At 47.2% G+C, this 14,006-nt stretch overlaps 1 protein-coding gene across 1 annotated transcript; it reads right to left on the bottom strand.

Moving 5' to 3' along the window:
- Positions 1-137: 137 nt before the first annotated feature.
- Positions 138-13,209, bottom strand: LOC136768248 (actin-like protein 6B). Its single transcript, XM_066722344.1, has 14 exons — positions 12,823-13,209; positions 11,676-11,752; positions 11,320-11,488; positions 4,950-5,050; positions 4,502-4,599; positions 4,150-4,244; positions 3,725-3,831; positions 3,441-3,530; positions 3,029-3,090; positions 1,771-1,885; positions 1,516-1,596; positions 934-1,029; positions 686-772; positions 138-564 (listed from the first exon to the last, which is right to left on the bottom strand). The coding sequence occupies exons 1-14, from the start codon at positions 12,845-12,847 to the stop codon at positions 484-486; spliced, it is 1,284 nt and encodes a 427-aa protein (XP_066578441.1). The 5' UTR covers positions 12,848-13,209; the 3' UTR covers positions 138-483.
- Between the last annotated feature and the right edge of the window lie 797 nt (positions 13,210-14,006).

The raw sequence follows: 14,006 nt of genomic DNA, 5'->3' as shown, positions 1-14,006 counted from the left end.
GTGGACTGTAGGAACTGCAGGCCCTACCAGCACTATTTGCCCAGCCGTTAGCATCACTGCCCTGAACAGAGGGAAGGAGGGAAAGAAGCGAGAGAGAGAGACAGACATTGTAAACGACACACCACACTCGCACTCGGCACTGTCCAATCCCACACACTTTATTTGTACAATTAGATTTATTTCATGAATATATATATATAATCTTTCGATCTGATCTGTTTTCTTTGAATTTCATTTGATTTTATTTTCATCATGATATTGTTTTTGCTGTTGACAGTGTTGCTCTGTTCTTCACTGATGGACAGAAGAGATGGCATGTGTCACCAGAGAGAGAGAGAGAGAGCTGGGGAGCTGACAGAGATGTTTGTGTGCTTGTGTGTCAGGTCATTGTGTTGTTGTATGTTGTTCATTGTCCTCTGGTGGCGGTGCTGGTGGGGGGGGGGTGGCGATGGGGTCGCCAGGGGTTATCAGGGGGTCGTGACCTCAGGGACACTTCCTCTCCACACTCTGTTTGCCTCCCTCCTCGTACTCCTGCTTCGAGATCCACATCTGCTGAAACGTGCCCTGAAACACAGAGGGTTCAGGATAACACAGCACAGCACAACACAACACACCAAACCACACAACACACTACAGCACAGCACAGCACACTACAGAAACCCTCTCATCCCCCCTTCTCTCTCACCAGAGATGCCAGGATCGACCCTCCAATCCAGGGGCTGAATCGTCTCTCCATGGAGCTGTTACTGGCAATGAGCTTCAGACGCATACTCTGCACACCGAGAGAGAGAGAGAGAGAGTGGGGTGGAGAGGGGTTAAAACAGACACTGGAAACTGAAGTAACACTGCACAGAGAAAGTGAGTGAGGAAGGGAGGGGGACGGAGAGAAGGAGATTGAGGCCGGGGACATGCCGAGGTTCGGAGGTCACTGACCGGTGGTGCCTTCTGGGACAGCTCCCTATTGAGCCGCTCTGTGAAGCCCTGCAGCAGCGTGTTCCCCCCGGTCACTATGACACTGCCGTACAGACCCTGCAGACACACTGACCGTCAATGACCACTCACTGACCCTCTGACCACACACTGACCACACACTGACACACACTGACCATCTGAACACATACTGACCACACACTGACCATCTGACCACACACTGACACACACTGACACACACTGACCACACACTGACCATCACTGACACACACTGAGACACACTGACCATCACTGACACACACTGACCATCACTGACACACACTGAGACACACTGACCACACACTGACACACACTGACACACACTGACCATCTGAACACATACTGACCACACACTGACACACACTGACACACACTGACCACACACTGACCATCACTGACACACACTGAGACACACTGACCATCACTGACACACACTGACCATCACTGACACACACTGAGACACACTGACCATCACTGACACACACTGATAGGAGGAGGAGAGAGAGGCCGGGAGAGAGGGAATGGGAGAGAGGGAGGAAGACTGACCGGGCGGATGTCAATGTCACACATGCCGATGCTGGTGGTGACCACGTGGCCCATACCCAACATTGTGTTCCCAGACAGACCCTGAGAGAGAGGAGGAGTGAGTAACGTATTAATAGAGATGACTACTATGACTATAATAATAAATATGACACTACTACCACTACTACTACTAATAGTACCATCCCTACTATTCATACATGTGATGCCTCCACTACTACTACACCCTCTCCTCCTACTCCTGGTAGTAAGTGAGACCTTGACGTTGGAGGGGTCGAACAGGCCCTCTGGGATGCGCAGCCTCTCTGCGCCGTAGTCGGTGGTGTAGCCGCTGGGCATCTCGTAGTGCAGGGTGGGCATCTGAGCGGCTACTCTGAGAGGAGGAGGGAGCGGGAGAGGAGGAGAGAGAGAGATAGAGAGAGAGAGTGAGAGTAGTCATTCTAAACTAATTTTAAGGACTATAGCAGTGTTCTTCACTAATTTTCCAACGGGGGCCACTTTGGCCAATAAGACATCAGTGTGAGGGCCGCCACACTACCTACAAGACAAAATAATGCAATCCATAATACAATTAATACAATTTTTGTATTGTCGGGTTTGCACGTCATGGGCCACACAGAAGGCCACCAGAGGCAATGAGCTGGCAATGAGCCCGCTGGCCTTGCAATGAATAACACTGGACTATAGTATTAAGATAATATTCAGTTGTGGGCTGACACCTGGCAGATGAAATTCGATGTGGACAAGTGCAAGTATAGGGCATCTGCTAAGAAATAAATAACAATAAAAATGTCCACTATAATTACATGCAAGGTGTCGATTAGAGGAGTCGCTTCTAACTGGAGTGAGGTTGTTAGTGGAGATCCACAGGGATCAGTACTAGGGCCTGTGCTTTTTCTAATCTATATTAATGATCTGGACTCTGGGATAGTTAGCAAACTTGTCAAATTTGGAGATGATGCTAAAATAGGTGGCTCAGCAGATACAATCTCGGCAGCACAGGCTATTCAAAGGGACTTAGATAATATTCAGTTGTGGACGACACCTGGCAGATGAAATTCAATGTGGACAAGTGCAAGGTAATACATGCAGGTAACAAAAATATCCACTATAATTATGCTATGGGAGGAATAGAACTGGATGAAGTAACACATGAGAAAGACCTAGGAGTCTATGTGGACTCCTCACTTTCTCCATCCAAACAATATGGGGAAGCAATAAAAAAGGCAAACACAATGATAGGGTATATTGTCAAAAGTGTAGAATTGAGAACAAGGGCAGTGATGTTCAGACTGTACAATGCACTAGTTAGAGCTCATCTGGATTTGGGAACAATTCAAAAACAGACTGGATAGGATCCTTGATCACTTAGTTATTAATGGACACCAAACGAGCACGATGGGGCGAATGGCCTCCTCTCGATTGGACACTGTCTCATGTTCTTATGTTCTAAATGGTGAGAAATTATGTAAAAAATAAGTATAGAGAGGGGGAGGGGCCGGGCCGTGCTACTCACTGCTCGTCGTAGGGGGAGTCGGACACCTGCAGCACCGAGGCCTGGAAGTCTTGGATCACTTCCTGGAAAAAAACAAAAACAGGAGAAAAAAAAACAACAAAAACCATGCGGGCAGAGGGGCTGGGGCTCGGTGGGGAGGTGCAGAGGGACATAGGAAAGAATGGAGGGAGAGAGGAGGGGAGGAGGAGGAGGAAAATATGTTCAAGAGGGAGGGAGGAGAGGAAGGGTGTCAAAATCATGAGCTGCATCTTTTCAATCTCAGACTGCTGCAGCCTCTCCCTCCCTGTAAGCCTCTCTCTCAGCCCCTATAGATCCTATAGGATCCATACACTGCACCTATAGATACAGCACACGTGTCTCTACACACGACATATAGCTGCTCTGTGTGCGACAGCATGTAGAGGAGCCCTACGTTGCACATATAGGTGTGCCAGGACTTGGTGACGGGCGGCAGCTTCTCCTTCTTCATCCAGTTTGGAGGGGCGCCCTCTCTCACTGGCTCCTGAGTGGGGTGAGAGAACGGCATCAGTGTTTCAGTCAGACAGTAAGTCAGTTGTCAGTCACCGGTCTTTCAATCAGTGTGTCGCACGTTTTGAGTGTGTCAGAGCGTCAGTCTGTCAGTCAGTGCCACAGTGTCAGTCAGTCAGTGTCACGGTGTCAGAGTGTCAGTCAGTCAGTGTCAGAGTGTCAGGGCACCTTGCTGGCGATCATGTAGGGGGGGATGATGTCGATGCTCATCTCCTGGAACAGCTCTCTGCACTGCATGGTGATGAAGTCGCCGGCCAGAGGGGACTTCACTATACCTGCAACAGCCAATCAGCACACAGCACACCGTCAGGAACTAATCAGCACACAGCACACTGTCAGGAACCAATCAGCACACAGCACACTGTCATGAACCAATCAGCAGACAGCACACAGTCAGGAACCAATCAGATTGTCAATCAATCACGTAACATTCAATCAGTCAAGTATCAGGTGTCAAAGAATGAATGTGTGTCAGTGTGTCAGTGCGTCAGTGTGTCAGTGCAGGTGTGAGAGTGTTAGTGAGTGTTGAAATATCTGTGTATGAAAGTGTCAGTGTTTGAGCACGTCAGTGTGTGAGAGCGTCAGTGTCTCACCTTGCTGCAGGACGTACCCGTCGTGCACAGGGATGGCCGTGGTGTGAGTCGCCCCACTGTCCAGCACCAGCCCCGTCGCCCGGCCATTCGCAAATCTGGACACACTGTCAAGGACATGACACACTGGACATTCACTGGACACACTGAGGACTCAGTCAGTCAGTGTGTCAGTCAGTCAGTCAATATGTCAGTCAGTGTGTCAGTTAGTCAGTGTGTCAGTCAGTCAGTCAGTCTGTGTCTCTGTGTCTCTGTCCCAGTGTCTCGTTGTCTCGGTGTCTTATTGTCCCGGTGTCTCAGTGTCTCAGTGTCTTATTGTCTGAGTGTCCCTGTGTCTCGGTGCGTCGGTGGATACGCGGTGAGCACAGCTGTCTTGCACAGGAAGAAAGCTGGGATGTTGTAGTGCTCAAACATCAGCTCAGTCAGACGCTCCCGCTTCACACGCGTGTTCCACTGAGGGGGAGGGAGAGAGAGGGTGAGTGGGAGTGTGTTCTCGATGTGACTGAGTGTGTGAGAGACTGTGTTGTGTGTGCTGAGCGACAATGTTTAGTGTGTTAAATATGTTATCAGTGTGTTCAGTGAGAGAGTGTGTGTGTTGAGAGTGACAGTGTGCTCAATCAGAGTGTATGTGCTGACAATGTGTTCAGTGAGAAAGTGTGTGTTGACAGTGTGTTCGGTGAGAGTGAGTGTGTGTGCTGACAGTGTGTTCAGTGAGTTAGTCTGTGTGCTGACAGTGTGTTCAGTGAGTTAGTCTGTGTGCTGACGGTGTTTAGGAAGAGTGAGAGCGTGTGTAGAGTACTCACGGGAGCCTCTGACATGAGCACAGGATGCAGGCTGGGCTCTGACTTGATGTGTTTGCAGTAGGTGTGGTCCAGGATGGCCTGGAAGCTCTCCCAGTCCTCAACTGCAGAATACACAAGTCACTATTACACACCAGTCACTATAAGATACCTGTCACTATTACAAACAAGTCACTACACAGCAGTCACTATTACAGACCAGTCACTACACACCAGTCACTATTAGAGACCAGTCACTATTACACACCAGTCACTATAAGATACCTGTCACTATTACAAACTAGTCACTACACAGCAGTCACTATTAGAGACCAGTCACTACACATCAGTCACTATTACAGACCAGTCACTACACACCAGTCACTATAAGATACCTGTCACTATTACAAACAAGTCACTACACAGCAGTCACTATTACAGACCAGTCACTACACACCAGTCACTATTAGAGACCAGTCACTATTACACACCAGTCACTATAAGATACCTGTCACTATTACAAACTAGTCACTACACAGCAGTCACTATTAGAGACCAGTCACTACACATCAGTCACTATTACAGACCAGTCACTACACACCAGTCACTATTAGAGACCAGTCACTATTGCACACAAGTCACAATTACAGACCAGTCACTATTGCACACAAGTCACTATACACCAGTCACTATACACCACTCACTATAACAGACCAGTCACTACACACCAGTCACTATTGCACACAAGTCACTATTACAGAACAGTCACTATAACAGACCAGTCACGACACACCAGTCACTATTGCACACAAGTCACGATTACAGACCAGTCACTACACACCAGTCACTATTGCACACAAGTCACTATTACAGACCAGTCACTATACACCAGTCACTATTACAGACCAGTCACTATACACCAGTCACTATACACCAGTGACTATAACAGACCAGTCACTACACACCAGTCACTATTACAGACCAGTCACTACGCACCAGTCACTATTACAGACCAGTCACTATTACAGATAAGTCACTATTACAGACCAGTCACTATTGCACACAAGTCACTATTACAGACCAGTCACAATACACCAGTCACTACGCACAAGTCCCTATTACTGACTAGTCACTACACACCAGTCACTATTACAGACCAGTCACAATTACAGACCAGTCACTATTGCACACAAGTCACTATTACAGACCGGTCACTATACACCAGTCACTATAACAGACCAGTCACTACACACCAGTCACTATTACAGACCAATCACTACACACCGGTCACAATTGCACACAAGTCACTATTACAGACCAGTCACTACACACCAGTCACTATTGCACACAAGTCATTATTACAGACCAGTCACTATACACCAGTCACTATTACAGACCAGTCACTATAACAGACAAGTCACTACACACCAGTCACTATTGCACACAAGTCACTATTACAGACAAGTCACTACACACCAGTCACTATAACAGACCAGTCACTATTACAGACCAGTCACTATACACCAGTCACTATACACCAGTCACTATAACAGACCAGTCACTACACACCAGTCACTATTACAGACCAGTCACTATTACAGACCAGTCACTACACACCAGTCACAATTGCACAAAAGTCACTATTACAGACCAGTCACAACACACCAGTCACTACACACCAGTCATTATTACAGACCAGTCACTACACACCAGTCACTATTGCACACAAGTCACTATTACAGAAAAGTCACTATAACAGACCAGTCACTACACACCAGTCACTATTGCACACAAGTCACTATTACAGACCAGTCACTATTACAGACCAGTCACTATACACCAGTCACTATACACCAGTCACTATAACAGACCAGTCACTACACACCAGTCACTATTACAGACCAGTCACTATTACAGACCAGTCACTACACACCAGTCACAATTGCACAAAAGTCACTATTACAGACCAGTCACAACACACCAGTCACTATTGCACACAAGACACTATTACAGACCAGTCACTACACACCAGTCACTATTGCACAAAAGTCACTATTACAGACCAGTCACTATACACCAGTCACTATTACAGACCAGTCACTATACACCAGTCACTATAACAGACCAGTCACTACACACCAGTCACTATTACAGACCAGTCACTATTACAGACCAGTCACTACACACCAGTCACTATTGCACACAAGTCACTATTACAGACCAGTCACTGTTACAAACCAGTCACTACACACCAGTCACTATTGCACACAAGTCACTATTAAAGACCAGTCACTACACACCAGTCACTATTACAGACCAGTCAACACGCACAAGTCACTATTACAGACCAGTCACTATTACAGACCAGTCACTAAACACCAGTCACTATACACCAGTCACTATTACAGACCAGTCACTACACACCAGTCACTATTGCACACAAGTCACTATTACAGACCAGTCACTACACACCAGTCACTATTGCACACAAGTCACTATTACAGACCAGTCACTACACACCAGTCACTATTACAGACCAGTCACTATACACCAGTCACTATAACAGACCAGTCACTACACACCAGTCACTATTACAGACCAGTCACTATACACCAGTCACTATAACAGACCAGTCACTACACACCAGTCACTATTACAGACCAGTCAATATTACAGACCAGTCACTACACACCAGTCACTATTGCACACAAGTCACTATTACACACCAGTCACTACACACCAGTCACTATTACAGACCAGTCACTATTACAGACCAGTCACTATAACAGACAAGTCACTACACACCAGTCACTATTGCACACAAGTCACTATTACAGACCATTCACTACACACCAGTCACTGTTACAGACCAGTCACTATAAACCAGTCACTATAACAGACCAGTCACTACACACCAGTCACTATTGCACACAAGTCACTATTACAGAAAAGTCACTATAACAGACCAGTCACTACACACCAGTCACTATTGCACACAAGTCACTATTACAGACCAGTCACTATAACAGACCAGTCACTACACACCAGTCACTATTGCACACAAGTCACTATTACAGACCAGTCACTATAACAGACCAGTCACTACACACCAGTCACTATACACCAGTGACTATAACAGACCAGTCACTACACACCAGTCACTATTACAGACCAGTCACTACGCACCAGTCACTATTACAGATCAGTCACTATTACAGACCAGTCACTATTACAGATAAGTCACTATTACAGACCAGTCACTATTGCACACAAGTCACTATTAAAGACCAGTCACAATACACCAGTCACTATTACACACCAGTCACTACGCACAAGTCCCTATTACTGACTAGTCACTACACACCAGTCACTATTACAGATCAGTCACTATTACAGACCAGTCACTATTGCACACAAGTCACTATTACAGACCGGTCACTATACACCAGTCACTATAACAGACCAGTCACTACACACCAGTCACTTTTACAGACCAGTCACTACACATCAGTCACTATTGCACACAAGTCACTATTACAGACCAGTCACTACACACCAGTCACTATTGCACACAAGTCACTATTACAGACCAGTCACTATACACCAGTCACTATTACAGACCAGTCACTATACACCAGTCACTATACACCAGTCACTATAACAGACCAGTCACTACACACCAGTCACTACACACCAGTCACTATTACAGACCAGTCACTACACACCAGTCACTATTGCACACAAGTCACTATTACAGACCAGTCACTATTACAGACCAGTCACTATTACAGACCTGTCACTACACACCAGTCACTATTGCACACAAGTCACTATTACAGACCAGTCACTACACACCAGTCACTATTGCACACAAGTCACTATACACCAGTCACTACACACCAGTCACTATTACAGACCAGTCACTATTACAGACCAGTCACTATACACCAGTCACTATTACAGACCAGTCACTATACACCAGTCACTATTACAGACCAGTCACTACACACCAGTCACTATTACAGACCAATCACTACACACCGGTCACAATTGCACACAAGTCACTATTACAGACCAGTCACTACACACCAGTCACTATTACAGACCAGTCACTATTACAGACCAGTCACTACACACCAGTCACTATTACAGACCAGTCACTGTTACAGACCAGTCACTACACACCAGTCACTATTGCACACAAGTCACTATTACAGACCAGTCACTACACACCAGTCACTATTACAGACCAGTCACTATTACAGACCAGTCACTACACACCAGTCACTATTGCACACAAGTCACTATTACAGACCAGTCACTACACACCAGTCACTATTACAGACCAGTCACTATACACCAGTCACTATAACAGACCAGTCACTACACACCAGTCACTATAACAGACCAGTCACTACACACCAGTCACTATTACAGACCAGTCAAAATTACAGACCAGTCACTACACACCAGTCACTATTGCACACAAGTCACTATTACAGACCAGTCACTACACACCAGTCACTATTACAGACCAGTCACTATTACAGACCAGTCACTATAACAGACAAGTCACTACACACCAGTCACTATTGCACACAAGTCACTATAAACCAGTCACTATTGCACACAAGTCACTATTACAGACCAGTCACTATAACAGACCAGTCACTACACACCAGTCACTATTGCACACAAGTCACTATTACAGACCAGTCACTATACACCAGTCACTATTACAGACCAGTCACTACGCACCAGTCACTATTACAGATCAGTCACTATTACAGACCAGTCACTATTGCACACAAGTGACTATTACAGACCAGTCACAATACACCAGTCACTATTACACACCAGTCACTACGCACAAGTCACTATTACTGACTAGTCACTACACACCAGTCACTATTACAGATCAGTCACTATTACAGACCAGTCACTATTGCACACAAGTCACTATTACAGACCGGTCACTATACACCAGTCACTATTACAGACCAGTCACTACACACCAGTCACTATTGCACATAAGTCGCTATTACAGACCAGTCACTATTACAGACCAGTCACTACACACCAGTCACTATTACAGACCAGTCACTATTGCACACAAGTCACTATTACAGACCGGTCACTATACACCAGTCACTATTACAGACCAGTCACTACACACCAGTCACTATTGCACATAAGTCGCTATTACAGACCAGTCACTATTACAGACCAGTCACTACACACCAGTCACTATTACAGACCAGTCACTATTACAGACCAGTCACTACACACCAGTCACTATTGCACACAAGTCATTATTACAGACCAGTCACTGTTACAGACCAGTCACTACACACCAGTCACTATTACAGACCAGTCACTACACACCAGTCACTATTGCACACAAGTCACTATAACAGACCAGTCACTACACACCAGTCACTATTGCACACAAGTCACTATTACAGACCAGTCACTACACACCAGTCACTATTACAGACCAGTCACTATACACCAGTCACTATTACAGACCAGTCACTATTACAGACCAGTCACTACGCACAAGTCACTATTACAGACCAGTCACTACACACCACTCACTATTACAGATCAGTCACTATTACAGACCAGTCACTTCACACCAGTCACTATTGTACACAAGTCACTATTACAGACCAGTCACTATACACCAGTCACTATTACAGACCAGTCACTATACACCAGTCACTATTACAGACCAGTCACTATACACCAGTCACTATAACAGACCAGTCACTACACACCAGTCACTATTACAGACCAGTCACTACACACCAGTCACTATTACAGATCAGTCACTATTACAGACCAGTCACTATTGCACACAAGTCACTATTACTGACTAGTCACTACACACCAGTCATTATTACAGACCAGTCACTATTACAGACCAGTCACTACACACCAGTCACTATTGCACACAAGTCACTATTACAGACCAGTCACTACACACCAGTCACTATTGCATACAAGTCACTATTACAGACTAGTCACTATACACCAGTCACTATTACAGACCTGTCACTATACACCAGTCACTATACACCAGTCACTATTACAGACCAGTCACTATTACAGACCAGTCACTTTTGCACACAAGTCACTATTACAGACCAGTCACTACACACCAGTCACTATTACAGACCAGTCACTATACACCAGTCACTATTACAGACCAGTCACTATTACAGACCAGTCACTACGCACAAGTCACTATTACAGACCAGTCACTACACACTACTCACTATTACAGATCAGTCACTATTACAGACCAGTCACTACACACCACTCACTATTACAGACCAGTCACTACACATCAGTCACGGTTAGAGACCAGTCACTATTAGAGGGCTCTCACTCATGCCGTTCTTCAGCGGGGAGGACAGCTCCACGCCGGGTCGCGCCACGTGCAGTGCATTGGTGTCGATGAAGAAGCTCCGCCCCTCCCCGCCCTTCTCCTTCTCCCCCCCCAGCTCTGCCCCTGTCTCCTCCTGCGCCAGCACCCCCACTGAGGTGGGGAAATCAGCCTGGGATAGAGGGAGGGAAGGAGGGACGGAGGGAGAGGGAGAGCAGGGGTGGAGGAACAGAGCAGAAGGGAAAGAAGAAGAGGAGAGAAGAAGGGAAGGTTAATAGACACACTGAGAGAGAGAGGGAGGAGCCGGCAGGGCACAGGGCGGGTGTGGAGGAGGCTGCAGAGAGACGGGTGGGGGGTACCTTGGGACAGTCCTCTCCTGCGTACCCTGCCCGGGTGGAGAACGAGCCGATGTCAAAGACCAGGGCCCCAACCTCGTCTACAGAGAGGGAGAGAGAAAACATAAATCATAGTGTTATGTACAGTGGACTGACTGACACACTGTCTGACTGAATGTCACACTGACTGTCACACTGACTGACTGACACACTGACTGACTGACACACTGACTGGCTGACTAACTGACACACTGACTGACTGGCTGACTGACACACTGACTGACTGACACACTGGCTGTCACACTGACTGACACACTGACTGTCACACTGAATGACACAATGATTGACTGACACACTGACTGAAACAATGGTGACACACTGTCTGACTGACTGACTGAGTGAAGCATTGACACACTGACACCTTGACTGACTGACTGACTGACACACTGACTTAATGACATCCTGACTGACTGACACACTCACAGACACACTGACTGACTGACTGACTGATACATGGACTGACTGACTATGTGACAAAATGCATGCATGCATCACTTGCATTATTATTATTATTATTATTATTATTATACAATCACTAACTCCTCCCACAGCCTTGGCGCTAGACTCATACAGCTTCGCATCACACACACTAGGTCTCTGGGTGTTTTTATGTTTAGCACAGTGACACAATTTATAGTACAGTATATTGCAGTCCATTGAATCACGGTGCTGTACGGTGTATTGTGTGACACTTTGTGGTGGTAGTGAGGGAGGACCAGTGCACTGAACCTGTGCGTGTGCAGGAGTCGTGTGTGTGTGTGTGTGTGTGTGTGTGTGTGTGTGTTTGTGTGTGTGTAATACTGTGTGTAATATTGTGTGTAATAACGATATTTCCGCATAGAGAACAGCGTGCGTACTACACAATGCGAGCAGGGGCCGCTACACAACACAGCTCTGTACTACACACTCACACAACGCACTACACGCCACGACACGGTGCAGCTCTGCCATAAGTGTGTGTGTTCACAGGCATCACAATGCCCGGTGTGAAGACGAGATCCGCGTCTGTAATGCGCACCATCCCTTTGCGTTGTACCTACATATTTATATATATAGATGATGCGTTATAATTGTCATTATGATGATGATTATTATGCAAATTTCTCCTTACCTCCGCCATACACGCCGCCACTCATTCCGCTAGGTGAGACGTGCCAGATCACCCAGTAAATAGGCAAATAAACAGAGAAATAAATAAATAAATGGCAGTCAATAAAAACATAAATACATCAATAGGTACCCGCAAATTAATGACATAAAAAATGATAATAATAACAATGGCAGGAACGTCAGTGCAGAGAATGAACAAATGCCAAACACGGTGAAATAAAGGGTCTAGTGTGGGGGTGTAGCGGGGCTGGGCGGTGCGGTGCGGTGCGGTGCGGTGTCAGGGGTGAGAGGGACAGCGGGCTGCGCGGCTCTGCGTACGGGACTGGAGGAGACGAGGGCGGATCAATACCCCCCCTTCCCTCTGTCTCCCTTCACCTCCATCCACCGATTCCCCCCTTTTCTCTCTCTCTCTCTCCCTATTCTGCCTCCGTCTGTCCATCTCTCTCTCTCGCTCCCACCAATCACAGCGCCTCGTTGCCCCCCCCACCGCTGGCTTACGAGGCAGACGGGAGGCGGGCGGATTCGTCTTAAAGGTCGTGGTCCAAATGGAAGCTTGGGTCCTTTAATGTCGGCGTACTAACAGTAGAACTATTCGGTCATTATTGTAAGAGTGTTACTACTGTTACTGGAGCCACCTTTGTGAAACATATTTTTTTACTTATTGTGGCGACCCCTGCTGGACTGGACTGTGTCTCTCGGGACCAGGGCTGAGATCCTTCTGGACTGAACTGTGTCTCTCAGGACCAGGGCTGAGACCCCGCTGGACTGGACTGTGTCTCTCAGGACCAGGGCTGAGACCCCGCTGGACTGGACTGTGTCTCTCAGGACCAGGGCTGAGACCCCGCTGGACTGGACTGTGTCTCTCAGGACCAGGGCTGAGACCCCGCTGGACTGGACTGTGTCTCTCAGGACCAGGGCTGAGACCCCGCTGGACTGGACTGTGTCTCTCAGGACCAGGGCTGAGACCCCGCTGGACTGGACTGTGTCTCTCAGGACCAGGGCTGAGACCCCGCTGGACTGGACTGTGTCTCTCAGGACCAGGGCTGAGACCCCGCTGGACTGGACTGTGTCTCTCAGGACCAGGGCTGAGACCCCGCTGGACTGGACTGTGTCTCTCAGGACCAGGGCTGAGACCCCGCTGGACTGGACTGTGTCTCTCAGGACCAGGGCTGAGACCCCGCTGGA

Source organism: Amia ocellicauda, chromosome 14 (genome assembly GCF_036373705.1).
Source record: "Amia ocellicauda isolate fAmiCal2 chromosome 14, fAmiCal2.hap1, whole genome shotgun sequence".
Classification (NCBI taxonomy): Eukaryota; Metazoa; Chordata; class Actinopteri; order Amiiformes; family Amiidae; genus Amia; species Amia ocellicauda.
Note: the sequence above shows the minus strand (reverse complement) of the source record. Positions and strands in the feature narration are given on the sequence as shown.